At 32.9% G+C, this 16,524-nt stretch overlaps 1 protein-coding gene across 1 annotated transcript; it reads right to left on the bottom strand.

The window, feature by feature from the left end:
• On the bottom strand, nt 1-5,571 carry LOC114192633 (E3 ubiquitin protein ligase DRIP2). Its single transcript, XM_028082412.2, has 8 exons — nt 5,363-5,571; nt 5,016-5,252; nt 4,257-4,356; nt 2,594-2,924; nt 2,018-2,460; nt 1,839-1,889; nt 905-977; nt 1-673 (listed from the first exon to the last, which is right to left on the bottom strand). Exons 2-8 carry the CDS (start codon nt 5,131-5,133, stop codon nt 494-496), a joined length of 1,296 nt encoding a protein of 431 aa, XP_027938213.1. The 5' UTR covers nt 5,134-5,252; nt 5,363-5,571; the 3' UTR covers nt 1-493.
• Between the last annotated feature and the right edge of the window lie 10,953 nt (nt 5,572-16,524).

Raw genomic sequence — 16,524 nt, 5'->3', positions numbered from 1 at the left:
TTAAAAAAGAACGTTATAAAATAAATAATTCTTTATGTGGACCATCTCCCACAAACCAAATATTATGCAATACAGATGAAAAAAATTATCCGACATTTCTTATGTGAGAGGAATCTGTCCAACCCGATTTGATACCGACCAAAGCAGGTGGGTCAAATCGGGACAAAGCGGCCCACATTGTCATTCTAACTAAAAGATTTTTCTTTTTTTTTTTTTTTTGCCTTTTTTTTGCCTTTGCTTAATTTGTAGACACGGTACTGTTTTTTTCTTTAACAGGATGATATAATGTGAATTCCAACTGTGGCAAATATTCAAGAAAACATCTGCGGCAGCCAGTGTGCAAATAAAAAGGCATGCTCTCTAAAAATCAATCACTACCATAACCAACTCAACATCATGCTCTGCTACTCCACATTTAGCATTCTACAAGGAGAGAAGATTCCTCATAATTATTCAGTCTATTATCCTGCTACATAGTGTAGCTATTGGCAACTCATGATGAAGGTTGTTGGACCTTCCGACCATAGGTTAGGATCATCACAAAATCTTTCCCTGAGGATCCTATGGTTGCAGGAATTCTGTGGCCTGTAGATGCCGTATCAAGCCACAATTCAACTAAATTCTGTACCTGTAGTGAAGGAAGCACAGGATGTCCCATGCATTTGATCTCAACCTGCAACAGAAGTAACTTCAGACTATAAGCAAGAGCACGTCTTAGAAGATATAATAGTGCAACATGTCATGCGCTAAAAAGACAAGCAGAAAACTTTAATGATAACAAAACTGCAAATGCTAAAACCCAGAAGGTTTGATGAAAATTAATCCTAGTGAAGAACCAAGTTACCGGAGTCCTTGACCCTTTGCATAAATATGAATGTATTCTACATATCCAACAAAGACTTACCTCATCCTCACTTTTCAGGCCCAGTTTCTTCATTAACAATTTTTGGATAAATGAGACAGGTATGCTTCCGTCCCTTGAGCAAGATGAATAGATAGACATGAGAAATCAGAGCTCGGTTAGTTCTATATTTGAAAGCATAACCAGTTTCTCAAGCATTCTTCCAGATGGATAACTAGAAACTTGTACAAAAAGAGAAAGAGACATTATTATACACTAATAGTGCTACTACAGTTATTGATGAGAGGGGAGGGAGGTATGCATCCCCACATCACAGTAGAATTGTTCAAAGAATTCTTTAAATTTGAAGTGGTCAATCATTTCATGCATCCATGGCCTCTTTCCTTTCTCGACAGTCATGGATTTTTATCAAGCTTGTCTTTTTGCTATTTCCTTTTTCCAGTATCATGCTAAAATAGCTAACATATTACCTTGATATGCATATGTTCCTATTAGGTTAATTCTCCTCTGTCTAATTGATGGAATAATAGATCATTGACTACAGAGGCATAATCAGCCAAAGGTCAAACCAATCACTTCCTTTGGTGTTATTTGGTAAGTTGCATGAAATTTTACTGAGTCTATTTGGACAAACTTCTAATATAAGCTCATGATACAAGAGGAAAAACTAAAACTAACTTCTTCATAGCTAAAACTAGCTCATGTGTTAACTAACATATAGAAGTTCTCTCATATAACATTTCTATTTTCTTTTAACTTGTGCACAAGTTAATTTGAGCTTATGAAGAAATTAATTTCATTTTTTTCTTTCCTAAAAGGGCTTACGAAAAAGTTTGTTCAAACAAAATCTATACCCTAGTCTGGATGGGCTTACATAAATATTAATGAATAGCTAAGTAGAATATTTTCATTTAAAAGATATAATTAAGTTGTAACACGGTGTCTACATTGGTCCAGAAAGTGACGAGGAACTTACTTTATTCTTACATAACTTGAAGGAATTTGGGGTAAAGGTGCATCTCCTTCCCTGAAACATTAGTGGGAACTTAGTACAAGTAGAAATATTCAAAATATGATTTACGAAATACATATAATAATTACTGGATGCCAAGATAGAATTTGTTAATTCAAGATTCAAAGCTAATGTTTTCTCACTGGTTTTCGGAAGCTGCTAAGGAGAACCAAATTGAGTCATTCCATAAGAGGTTACTGTCATTAGCATCCAGAACAGCCTGAGGGGATATTCTAGATTCTCCAAAAGCATGTTCCTTTTTTGGGCGAACTCTTCGCAATTTGTTGGGTTTTGCTGTATCTGGAGAGACATGATCAGTGCTAATCTTTTCATCTGCAACTTTTGCCTTGCGCTTATTTTCCTTAATTTTGGCTTTCAGCACTTTAGTATCAGTGTCATTTACTTTCACGGATTCTGGTTTAGCATTAGATGCTTGCACATTAGACTTGAAAGACTTGCTCCTACTTGCAGCCTCTGCTAAATAGTTCAAAGTTTTCCAAAGATCCCATTTTGCTTCCTGTGTTTCAGCACCATTCTGCAGTCCTCTATTGCATATGGATTGACTATTTTTACAAGGTGACAAACTCTAAACCAATAAGAAAAACACATTGTGCCATCAGGGAAAACAAATACACCAAGATAAAACAAAAAGAAAAAAACAAAGTCAACAGAACCATATATTGTGAGCACAATGAGAAGAGCATCATCGTCTTTCTTACCTGTCCCGCACTCTTTGCAGACTTGTTTGAAGTGTCAGGTGAGCATGAACTATCTTGGCGATCTTCCAGTAATTCCTCTTCTTTTTTAATGAGCTTTTCAACAGAGAAACCAGAGCCCTGCAGGCCTAGTGCCTTTCTTGTTGGTTTTGTTCTTCTTCCTGTCATGGTTGATTGTGTAGATACCCTTGGAGTGCTGACAACCAAAGATGAAAGTGATCTTTCCTTTCTTCTAGCTGGTAATAGTACTGAAGGGATAGCTACAGCTGCCTTCTGCTTTCTTTTATTGAAAGGGAAAATTTTGTTCCTTAAATCTTGCAAACTGTTGTCTGGCCTGGGAATAGGAAAAACGTGGAATAAATTAAAAGAGAAAAGCTATTTCAGAAAAAAAAAAAAAACAAAAACTTAGTTGTGTGCTTCAATGCCAGAGGCATTCATATAAAGAATAGTGATGAAGGCAATTAATATAAAGCATATATTATTATTTAAGTTTTGCAAGTTTTTCACATCTGGTTGAGACTTGAGACAGTTTGCAAAACTATCATGTATTGTCTCTAACTAATTCACCAATACTAATGCCTGCAATGTTTGATCCAAGTTCAACATTATATGCTCTTATAGTCCAGTACTTTGGTCGTTTATGGTCAAGCTCCTCTGCTAATAGGATAAATCCATCAATTTTGGGAATGGACTAAAACCAATAAATAGGGCATCCTTTCTCGGAATAAAAGGGAATGGAATCTTCTACAGACAAAGCAAAACTAATAAATTGAACTTAAATATACTCAGCTAAAGAATATTCTAAACCCGAAATAATGGGGTTAATTATGTCAGCCATTCCATCTATTAATGGGATCACAACTATTTTGATGATTAGTCCTTATCTGATTCAAGCTAATATTTCAGATGAAAAATGATTAACTCCATCTGATGGAGTTAAAGCACAATTGTTAAATTTTTCTCTTGCTTTATGTTTTGGTTATGCATCTTAAATACTTTGATATTTTCTATGCCAAACATCAGACGCGTAAAAAGTATACATGAATGGAAAATTCAGAGAATAAACTGCAAGCATAATATGAAAATAGTAGGCTATGTTATCTATTGACGACAAGCTGAATGTATTTTATTCCCTTGGATGTCATAGTTCACTTGCAGGAACATTACAACGAGTTATTATGATGCCACAAGTGAATGTCAGGAGCAAGTTTCCAAAAATTAAGAAATCAATGACTTTATGTGATGGCCACATCACAACATCACAGTTCTCTTTCTTGCGTGATGTTGCAATGTAATACCAACCTAGAGGAAGATCTGATTGCAGCATGATTGATCCAATACACCTGTTTGTTTCCTTTTTCTTTCCATAATGGGGTTTCAATAAATGTTTGAGCAACTTAGCAGTATTAGACAGCTTTTAAGTGCAAATTTAGACACATCAACAATAAATTCAATTTTTAAATGAAACGGTCTATCATGTATCTCTATTTTAGCAGCTTTCAAAAATTGACATGCAAAACAGAATCTCTTGCCGGAACAATAGACCAAGGTAAATCAACACCTTCCATTTTTGTAGCTATTCCCCCCTCCCCCTCCCCCTCCCCTTCTTTTTGAAGAAAAAGTACAACAAAAAAGGGATTAGTCACAATTATCTGAAGGGACTGACCTCATTTTCTCCAGCGGAACAATGCCCAAATCAATGTTGCATACTGGACAATTTTCCAATTCTTCATCTGTAATTTTATCATAAATGCACTTCCTGCAAACTGCATAAAATTCTACGGGATCAATTTGTCTGGTCATCCATGAAGCATTCATAATAAACACAAATCTCACATCACAATGTCCATAAGAATCGAGAAAAACCATCAGGCATAGTTACTTACCGTATAAACCTCCACAATTAACAACATAAGAAATGAAGCCAAGTAAATCAAGAAAGACTATTCTTGAATGGTTTATAGACTTGGATACGATTTTCCGAAATATACTATTTAGACATTCAAAAAATATAAGAAGTTTATAAGCTAAAAAAACCACCAGAAAGTACAGACGCAAGAAAAGTTCCTATCACGGAAAAGAAAAACTAGCCGGTGACACACAGAACTTCCTAATGTGTAACAACCACGTTCTCAATGGTGTGTAACATGGGTATACTCACAGGAGTAAAAATAGAATTTTCAAAAGTATTTACTTACAAAACACCCATATCTGTAATTAAACAAATACCAAATATTCCCCATCTTGAGTTAAACAAGCCACAAACCCAAATGAACAACGCAAAAACGGGACAAACCCCATGAATGGAAAACGCAGAAAGAATAAAAATTTGAGAAAATTCAGATGATACTGAATAAAAAGGCAAAAGGGAACGAGTAATATAAGGGATAGAGTGAGAAGAATTAAGAAGGAAGCGATTAATTACACGTATGAAGGCAAAGAGAAATGGCAGTGGCCTCCTTGAGGAACTTGTTGCAAAGCGGGCAAGTCATGCATGCTGCAATTGCATCCCTCTTCACTCTCACAAGCCTCTTCATCGTCATGGATCACCCAACCTTAACTCTCACACCTCACGTATGTATGTATATGCGTGTGTGTGTGTGTGTGTCCTATGCTATCCACCACAGTGCATGCAAATTTACGTCCACTTCGCTACAATCACCTGCATTAACACCACCATGACAAAGAAACACACATATAACACTCCCAAATCAAGAATCAAAGACCGAATAATAAGATATTATGAGCAGAGAAAGAAGGAGCGAAAGGGACCTAGGAAGTGTGGATCGGTGAAGAATGCTATAGAAAGGAGATGGGTCGGTGAGATTGGACGTGGATTTAGGGGGGGCTTGTTGGATTCGAACAGCGTTGGTGTTGTTGAGGTTGATCTCAATCGAAAGGAGAAAAGCCTTTAACCAACGCTCCAAACTGGTTTTCTCTCTTTTGTCTTCTTATTCTTTTTTTTTTTTAATTTTTTTTTTTTTTTTTCCTTTTCTCAATCAAACCTTGCGTTTATTTGGTTCGATTTCTTCAAGCAGATGGATTGTGATGTCGGAGGCAAAGATAACGTGCACCGTTGCGCTCTCCTACTTTAAGCTGCGCACTCTAGATTAATAGATTATTATTACGTGTAATCACTTCGTTGGCGGGGGCTTCTTTTCTCTGCGCTCGCCTGCACCCCATGGTCAATGTACTCGCGCCTCAACTGACTTTTATATATATATATATATATATATATATATATATATATATATATATATATATATATATATATATATATTAACATTAGCTTTTAGCTTCACTTTTAGTTGTTAGTATTTATGGTCTTTTATACTTTTAATATTCCATTTTGACTTTTTAGCTTCAAAATAAAATTATATATATATAGATAGATAGCTACGAAATATTTGAAGTATTTCGGTTGTCATATTATAGATTACTCTTGAAAAACATGTTTGTACCAATTCCTCGTTCAAATGAAATTAGGCGATATAATAAATCAAGTTTCTTTGTTTACAAGACTATAATCTCAACTTTTAAGTTATATTTATCCTCATTTATATAGTTGACTCTTGAATTAGGGAAAATTGTACCAAAACTTTATATATAGTTAGCTTTTAAATATGTTTTGTAAGTCTTTTATATATATATATATATATATATATATATATATATATATATATATATATATATATATATATTTTTTATATTTTTTTTCATTTGTTTTGTATGCTTCCATGCTTATGAATACAATACCCAAATACTCTTCTTAATTGTTTTTCATGCTTGTAATGACACTATCTCTCTTTCCTTCTTTTAGCTATTCGATTTAGCTCAATATTTTTGAAATATGATATTGATTTTGGCTTTCAACAACAATTATCTTTTTCTTCCCTCATATTAGGCATGTACTACTTGTAAATCAATTAATAGTTTTCATGCAATAATAATTCATTATAGAAAATTATTTTAGGATCTTAAGATTCATGATTTTCAATATTCATGCAAACATAATAGGATATTAAGATATTAACCTTGATCCATAAGAGATCCAATAATGCGTTCTTCAATCTTTTTTCTTCAACCTTATTTTTTTCAATCTATCTCTTTGGATTGTTTCTCTTCCCACACTCTCTTTCTTGATGACTTATTGTAAGAAAACCTTTTGACTAGAGACAAAATCCTAATACCCTTTTATAACGTCCAATAAGTTGGACCGACTTCCCATAATAATCAATAGATCTTTATATTTTATTAAATCACAATAGGACCCATCATTATATTTTAAATGAGTCACATAATAGAATTAATTGAAACATTCTCCCACTTGACTCATATGATGTCATAACATTATATGATTTAATACATAAACATAATGTGCATTAAAGTACCTTACATAAATTGGTTCAATCATTATTCACAATCAAAGATATAGAAATAATAATAGTCACGATGGTTACACATCATTCACTCCTCGACATGATCCCTTCCATGTACTATTATATCATTCATTTCTCCTTAATATAATTTTAGGATGAGAAGTCCATAATAATTAATTCAAACATAATGTCATTTTTTCAATAACAATAACATAACATAATTTGTTTTCTTCATCATAATTTGCATGCATAAACATAAAGAAGAAAACACAACTTCATAAACTTATACATTAAAGAGCTTAGAGTGTCCAATAAACATTAATAACATTAACATTCAACATTTAACATTCACTAGTAGACATAATGTTCATATTCTTTACATGGCCAACATACAAATTGAGCGGTAACCCTTTTGTCAAAGGGTAAAAAATCATAAGACTTGTGCAAACATGTTCTATTGACACTCTATGTTTCTGAACTTCTTCTTTAATGGTAAAGTATTTGAATTTCATATGCTTAGCAGCTTTGGAATATCTGTCGTTCTTAGAAAATAAAATTGTTGCGGAATTATCACAATAAATTTTTAGTGGCTTGGAAATACTGTCGACTACTCCAAGTCTTGAATTAAAGTTCCGCAACCAATTAGCCTGAACTGTGGCCTTAAAGCATGCCACAAATTCAGCTTCCATGGTTGATGCAACAATGACAGACTGCTTCGTACTTTTCCGTGAAATTGCTCCTCCGACTAAAAGATACACATAATCAAATGTAGACTTTCTTGTATCCATACAACCGGCAAAGTCTGAAACTGTATAACCTATCACCTCAAGATGATCAATTTTCTATAAGTAAGCATGTAGTTCTTTATTCCTTGTAGGTATCTTAAAATTTTCTTTGCAGCTTTCTAATGCTTCAGTCTTGGATTACTTTGGTATCTACCAAGCATACCAACTGCAAAACTAATATCTGACCTCATACATGTTTAAGCATACATCAAACTCCCAATAACAGATGCATAAGAGATATCTTCCATATGTTTCTGTTTCAAATCATTCTTTGGACATTACATAAGACTAAACTTGTCTCCTTTCTGTATTGGAACGAGAGATATTGAAGATTTATCCATTCTGAATCTCCTTAAAACCTTATTAATATATATGTTCTGAAACAAACCTAACGGTCCTTGTGATCTATCACGAAATATTTCTATTCCTATCATATATTATGCCTCACCCATATCTTTCATTCAAAGTTATTAGAGAGAAACCTTTTAGTCTCACTTAATAGACCAAGATCATTAGTTGCAAGCAAGATATCATCAACATATAGAATAAAAAATGTAAATTTCTCCCATTGACCTTCAAATATATACATTGATCAACAATGTTTTCCTTAAATCCAAATGACACAATGAACTTAAGATACCATTGTCGAGAAGCTTGCTTAAGTCCGTATATTGATCTCTTAAGTTTACACACCATGTGTTCCTTTCCTTCTTTAGTGAACCCCACCGGTTGATCCATATAAACATCCTCTTCTAAATCCTCATTCAGTAAGGCAATTTTAACATCCATTTGATGCAGTTCAAGATCATAATAAGCTATTAATGCCATGATAATTCTAAAAGAATCTTTCTTAGAGACAGGTGAAAATGTTTCCTTATAGTTAATACCATCTTTCTGAGTAAAACCTTTGGCAACAAGTTGGGCCTTGTAACGTTTGATATTTCCTTGAAAGTCATGCTTAATCTTAAAGACTCATTTACACCCAACTCTCTTGCATCCTTCAGGAAATTCCACAAGGTCCCATACATCATTCTATGCCATTAATTTAAGCTCATCTTTTATGGCATCTAACCATTTATCAGAATTATCACCATTAATGGCTTCTGAAAATGAAATTGAATCATTATCAATACTTAAGTCATTTTCTAACTCTTGTAAATAAACCACATAGTCATTCGAAATAGCAGACTTTCTATCTCTATGAGATCTTCTTAATACTACTTCTTGTGGTTGTTCTACTATCGACTCATTATTAACCTCATGATCATTAATTTGTTGTTCTTCTTGATTGTTTTTAGTTTCTACAACATAGGGGACAATAACCCTTGAAGAAGAAATACTAGCTACAGGAACTTGTACTCTAACTTCCTTAATCTCCACATTTTGTAAAACTTCACTCCCACTGGTTTCACCATTCTCAATGAACCGAACATTTCCAGTTTCAACGATTCTTGTACTATGGGTAAGACAATAAACCATATACCCTTTTGATTTTTTCAAGATAACCAATGAAATATCCATTGATTGTTCTTTCATCTATTTTCTTTTCTTGTGATTGTATATTCTTATTTTTGTCTGACAACCCCAAACATGCAGGTGTTTCAAACTGGGTTTCCTACTCGTCCACAACTCAAAAAGAGTCTTTTGAACAACTTTACTAGGAACCTTATTCAACAAATACATGACAGTCTTTAAAGCATACATCCACAGCGATACAAGTAAACATGAATTATTTAACATACTCTTAACCATATCCATTAAGGTTCGATTACGCCTTTCTTATACACCATTTTATTGTGGTGTGCCTGACATTGTGTATTGAGCACAAATACCACGTTTATCAAGGAACTTAGTGAACGGACCAAGGTGTTGTCTACTTTCATCATATCTTCCATAATACTCACCACATCTATCTAATCTTACAATTTTCACCTTTTTGTCTAATTGTCTTTCCACTTCATTTATATGAACTTCCAAGGCATTCACTAATTGAGATTTCTCATGCAGTAGATAGACATGTCCATAACGCGAAAAATCATCAATAAAGGTGATGAAATACTTGTCTTTATTGAAGGATTTTACATCAAACAGATCACATATATCGGTGTGTATGATTTCAAAACGTTGAGTGCTTCTTGTGGCTCCTTTCTTTGTGTGTTTTGTTTGTTTGCCTTTAATACAATTCACACACAAACATTCAGATCAGTAAAATCCAAATCCGAAAGAATTTCATTCTTTACTAATCTTTGCATTCTTTCTTTGGAAATATGTCACAAACGCTTATGCCACAAGTAAGCATATCGTTCATCCACTAAATTATGTTTAGTGCCAACATTGTGATGCAAGGTCATAAGAGTTTGGTTAAATTATTCTTTTGGTTCCTCTATTTGTCAAGAAATTTCAGTTTGATCCTCAAGTTTTTCGTTGTCTCAATTTGGTCCTCATTTTCTTAAAAATGATTCAATTTTGTCATCATCATTAGTTTCACTAGACGGTGTTAAAGTCAATGCCACGTGTTAATTTCTGGTTTTTTTGAATTTTTTATTTTTTTGAATTTTTTTGAATTTTTTACACGTGTCATTTCATAGTTGTGTCACATGTCAAAGTGACCCAATTTGGTCCCTGTATTTGTAACACCCCAGGTGGATATTACTAGATAAAACTTATTTTCAAAAATAGTCTTTAAGAAATTCAGACATTATGATAAGTTCCCAAGCGCGGGAAATTAAAAACTTTTAACGCGTTAATTCATTCATAGTACTTCATCCTCATCACAGGTTCATAATAAAGATGACATCACAAAGTCTATTACAGAAATTCATGAAATAAAAATATGGAAAATCTCCCATCATAAGCCCCTTGCTCCATCTCTATGCTTCGACATTCTCACCTGAATTCACATCTGCTCCCACGTAACAAGTCACGTGATCATCGCCAAACACAAACACACAAACAAGAAAGGGTGAGCTAAAAAGAACACAATATAATCATAAGATAAAATAAATTGTCCCTTACCCAATCTAACTTAGTTAATTTTAGTTTGGTACTCTTGTTATCACAATATACTTCCAATCTCATAACCACTATGAGAAAGATCCAACCCCAACCTTGGTCCTTACGGATTATCATGCTCCCACGAACCTACCCGTTCGTGGTCCAACTCTACAGACCTCCCCGCCGTAGTCCAACTCTACGAACATGCCCGCTCGTAGTCCAACATGCGTGAACACCTACTATGAACCTCCCCGCTCATAGTAGCCTCAAGTGTGAGCACGGAACATACGAACCTCCCCGCTCGTATCCCCACACAAGAGTACAACAGATACGGACCTACCCGCCCGCATCAATCACGCATCTCCAATCTCTGTTACGAACCTCCCCGTTCGTAACTAATCCAGCATATCCCTGACCAAGCCATCAAACCCATCCATGTAAATCCATCTGCAATGGATCCTTGTCCCTGCACTATCGCCTGACGTTGCCTAAGCGCCGCCAAGCAAAATTGTGCTCCAAGCCTCATGGCGGTAATCCTATACCACTAGGCGCCTTGCGCTAATGGCCCCTCTATTTGTGACTTATCACCTGGCGGAAGCACACCCACCGCGAGGCGCCACACCAGTAAAAATAAATTCTACTGGTTTAGGAACTGCAAAATTGATCCTAACACATTAAGCAATTATTTCTACACACTTAGAATACCAAGTGTGTATTTTTACAATTCAACATACCTCCAAAACAGTACCAAATATTTTTCCTTAGCAACCACATTGTACTGACTTTACTTTATATATAAAAAAATTATTTTCGCACATTCCATAATTTAACTTATAGACTGTTCAAGACTTAACACGAACCTGCAAGCATCCTATTGCCATTATATACCTAAAAATAATAAACACAATTGTCGCCACTAAGCACGTAAACTTTGAAGCCTTGCTACAATTTTCCCCAATTCGAATAAATCATTTTGCAGTGGTCGTAACTCTATTTATATGCATAGAATTATTAATACTACAAAATCAAATACCAAAAACAAAAATCAAATGAACATCACAGCTTCTTATATATTATATTATAATACTAAAGTCATAACCAATTACAATAATTAAAATCCTGATTACCACGTGCTTATACCATTATATTGGTTATATAAATATCTAATCACAATCATTTCGGTTAACAATATAATTAAATACCAAATTCATCACTCTTCCAAATAACAAATCAAATCATTTTTCACTTTTATTTTCACCTAAATGAACATTTATTATTATAATATAATATAATCATTTCTTCCTAAAATAACTCATACCTTTTAAATTACTGGAACCCATTTAGATTTCATGAAATAAGGAACCACATCCAATTATCTCTAGAATTTTATAAATTCAAATAAAGAAATTACAATATTACTATAACCAATTCAACCATAAACCTAAATTCTATGTTCCTAAATAGAACAAGTATACAGTAATGGTAATATTGCACAGTACTTACATCTTATTTTAATTCTTGTAATACATCCTTGGTTTGCGAAATCTAATTTTCATTTCACCTCCCGAATCCTTTTAATTATCTTCCAGAGCATCCAATTCTCCCAAATAATTTTCTAATTTCCTAATTTTACCCCACGACCCTTTTAATTCATGACCTCCCAATTTCTCTTTAACCAACACCTCCGCAGATGCCACCAATCTATGAAAACTGCATCTAGCCTCAAGGAAAAAAATGATTTACAAGACCCTAAATACTTTGATTCACCTTCGCATCACAGCACACAAAAATCCCACACTTTAACAGTAAAATAAAATTCAACACAACACCACCCTTGGAATAAACAAGCAGAACAACAATCATTCGAGGCTTAAATTACATACAAATTCTTAGTTGTATATTCATTCATATTCAAATATTATCATCATCACTAAACAACACATACTCAGATAAAAGAAAAAGATCTAGTCAGCTCCCCTTACCTCTGATCCTCGCTCCAATTGCAATTAAAATGGTTGGTGCTTGTTGTCAAAAGTCTCCTCTAAATGTATCTTCTTCCACTCTCCTTCAACCCTCACTCTTTCTCTCAGACCCACCAAATTCCCAGTCCTCTCTGCTTTCTTAGGGAATTCCTATAGTTTTTCATGTCAATTTACCCATTCGTATGAACTTAAATCATGCTTTCACATTCACAATTTAAGAGCAAAATACAACAAAATTAAATACATCTACTAATGACATGCTCAGGACTTGAACCCAATTCCTTTCAACCTAATTAAGTGCTCTAAACCACTTTGTTCACATTGTTTCTTGTCTAAGATTTATTAAAGAATTCTCCTAAGGTAGTCTCAACCCTTCATCTCTTATATTCTTTTAATTATTAATTTTTATGAATTTCCTGGATCTCACAGTATTTGTTTTTAATTTCAATTTAGTCCCAATTTTTGTAAAAAGGAAGTAATGTTGTCATTCCTTAAATTGACACTAAATTTACTTTTTTATAAATTTTATGGTGATATTCTTACTAAAATTAATATTTTTATTAAATATTTTGATAAATATTTTAAATATTAACTTTAAATTCTATACAAAACATTAGACTTTGGTTTTGTTTTGAACTTGAAATTTAGTTCCTAAACTTATGTGTGACAAGTTATTTGATTTTTAATCTTCACTAAGTTTGTATAATATGATACACTTGATGCCTTTATATATGATGACAAAATTGTTAATTTTTGAAATTAAGTTTGGGATTTAACTTTGTTTAATAATAAAACTAAAAAAATAACTTGTTTAAAAATATTTCTACAAATATTTAATAAAAACGTCAATTTTATTAAGAATATCATCATAAGTTGTATACAAAGATTAAATTGAGTGCCAATCTAAGGAGGGACAACATTGCTTCATTTTTACAAAAATTAGGACTAAATTGAAACTAAAGACAAATATAGGGACCAAATTGAGTCATTTTGACACGTGGCACAACTGTTAAGTGACACGTGTAAAAAAATAAAAAAATTCAAAAAAAAAAATTCAAAAAATTTAAAAAAACCAGAAATTGACAGGTGACGTTGACTTTAACACCATTTGGTCAAAGTTAATGGTGAGGACCAAATTGAATCATTTTTAAGAAAATGAGGACCAAATTGAGACAACGAAAAACTTGAGGACCAAATTGAAATTTCTTGACAAATAGAGGGACCAAAAGAGTAATTTAACCTAAGAGTTTTATCATATAAATTATCCAAATTCAATTTATATAAACCATCATAAAGTGTACTAGATCCAATCATACAGGTACGCTTAAATAAACTGAAACAACCATTCCCAAACTTAAAAGAGTATCCAACAACATCAAGCTTAGACAAAGAAATTAAATTTATAGTGATACTAGGTACATAAAAAGTATCCATAAGGTCTAAGTGATATCTAGTGTCAAGGATTAGACGATAAGTTCCGATGGCTTCCACTGAAACTTTCTCTTTATTGCCCATGAAGACGAACTTCTCATTTGGGTTTATGGTTCATGTTGAAAGAAATCTCCGCATCACATTACAAGCATGAGTCATACATCCAGAATCAATCTACCAAGTATTATGGGGAACTTCAGTTAAGTTTGATTGAAAACATAGTGAGCATTTTGCTCACCTTTCTTTCCGAACCAAGCTCTACGCTTTATGCAATCCTTCTTTTTTCATTTTTGCAGAAATGTCCAAACTTCCCGCAAAAATGTCATTTTTCATTTTTCTTCTGAATTTTGGTTGAGGACTTGTCAATCTTTAATGGTCTTTTACCCTTTCCATCTTTTTTTTCAACTTTCTTTCCAACTCCTTGATTATTCACATAATGAATGGAGTGGTTTCCTAAGTTCTTCAGTCTGGTCTCCTCTTGAACTAGCATATTGTGTAATTCATGCACGTTTCACTTGTCTTTCATGGTGTTGTAGTTCATCTGAAACAGACCATACTCAAACAGTAATGAGTTCAAAATGAAATGCACGAGAAAACCTTCATCCACTGCTATTCCTAGAGACTTAAGTCTTGTTGCGATATTTGTCATTTCGATCACATGCTCATGCATAGTACGCGAACTGTCAAACTTCTTGGTGGTCAACGTACTCATCAATGTCCCAACGAGGGACTTATCAATAGTTTGGGAGCACTCTTCCATAAATTTCATAAATTCTTTCGCGTCGTCAATTTTAGGAAGAGTTGACTTAATATTGCTTGTTATGTTCATTCTCATAAACATTAAGCTAAGTCTATTTGACCTTTCATTGCTACTGGTATCTGTGATAGCAGCCGACTTTTCAACTTGAAAAGTTAAATCAAGGTCCAACATACCTAAGTGAAATCAGACTTGTTCACTCCAGTAAATGAAATTCAACCCATTAAAGACTAGACCAGACATAGCGTGGAGTGTAAAGATATCGGAACAGAGACTACAATTAACACATACTTAACATTAATGCTTTGAGTCATAAAAGTAAACATAAATACAGATTCATACATAAATAATTATTCTATGGATACTAATATTCTGCTTTGGGAGATCCACTAATACACAAACATTAACATAATGATGCTAATCATATTATATAACATTATTGATAATTAAAATATGCATCAACTAGAATCATCTACTATCTTTGGGTATATAAATAAAACTAGTGACGCATATAAAATTATCTACCATCATGCTCATTAATTATAAGAACGATTAATCAACCTTTGGACGATCCTGACATGCCTTATAATAATGAACTTCAATTAACCCATAAATCAATTATTCATAATTTAGCATCCATATTACGAGTAATTGAAATAAAAACTATTAATAATTTGAAACCTAAAAACTTTAAAATTTTGATTACTTTAGTGACTAACCAAATTCAACATACTTAATTTCAAATAAATATATATTTAATTGCTATAAATCATACATAACATCGTAAATAAAATTGAAACACATTATTTCAATCTAGGTGATAAGATTGATTTTCAATCCAAGTCTTTTATATGCAATTCATGCAATATTAATATGCTTAGAAATCTTAATCCAACACCATCGTTACATGTGCACCAAACACAAGCTTTTCAACTTCTAAACATTGAATTCATGTTACCGGAAATCCTTTTCAATTCAAAGCCTTTTGTATTGCAACTAATTCACGTAGCACCATATGGTGCCTTTCATATTTTTACATAGGCGGCTGAAAAAGATTAATTGATGAATAATATCATCATATGCATCACACATGATTTTAATTTGAAATCAATTAGCAATAGAAGAAAATTAAAATCCCAAAATCTAATAATTATGGTTCTTGAAAATTGGACAAAAACATAAACCGAGGTTCATACAAATTTCATAAAAATTCCTAAAATCATAATTAGAGTTTATTATAGTATAAAATTCCTAAATTCATAATTAGGATTCATAATTTTATAAAATCCCTAAATTTATAATTAAGTTCATAATTTTATAAAATCCCTAAAATCATAATTGGGGTTCCTAATAATTTAGGAAAAACACAATTCAGATAAAACATGGTAATTCGAGAATCATAAATCTAATAACACAAAGGCTCTGATACCACATGTAAATCAATTATTAGTTTTCATGCAATAATAATTCATTATAGAAAACTAGAAAACTACTCTAAGATCTGAAGATTCATGATTCTCACACATTCATACACATAGACATAATAGGATGTTAACCTTGATCCATAAGAGATCCAATCCAATAATGCGTTGTTCAATCTTTGTTC

Source organism: Vigna unguiculata, chromosome 7 (genome assembly GCF_037176805.1).
Source record: "Vigna unguiculata cultivar grain cowpea cultivar isolate G323 ecotype 2 chromosome 7, ASM3717680v1, whole genome shotgun sequence".
In the NCBI taxonomy this organism is placed as follows: Eukaryota; Viridiplantae; Streptophyta; class Magnoliopsida; order Fabales; family Fabaceae; genus Vigna; species Vigna unguiculata.
The sequence above is the reverse complement of the archived record's forward strand: the minus strand, read 5'-3'. Positions and strand labels throughout refer to the sequence as shown.

Coding starts and splice junctions, on each gene's coding strand:
- LOC114192633 (XM_028082412.2), bottom strand. CDS start 5,133: ATGACGATGAAGAGGCTTGTGAGAGTGAAGAGGGATGCAATTGCAGCA. Junction 2,461..2,593: donor CTGCAAAGAGTGCGGGACAG/GTAAGAAAGACG, acceptor TTATTGGTTTAG/AGTTTGTCACCTTGTAAAAA. Junction 978..1,838: donor TCAAGTTATGTAAGAATAAA/GTAAGTTCCTCG, acceptor ATCTTGCTCAAG/GGACGGAAGCATACCTGTCT.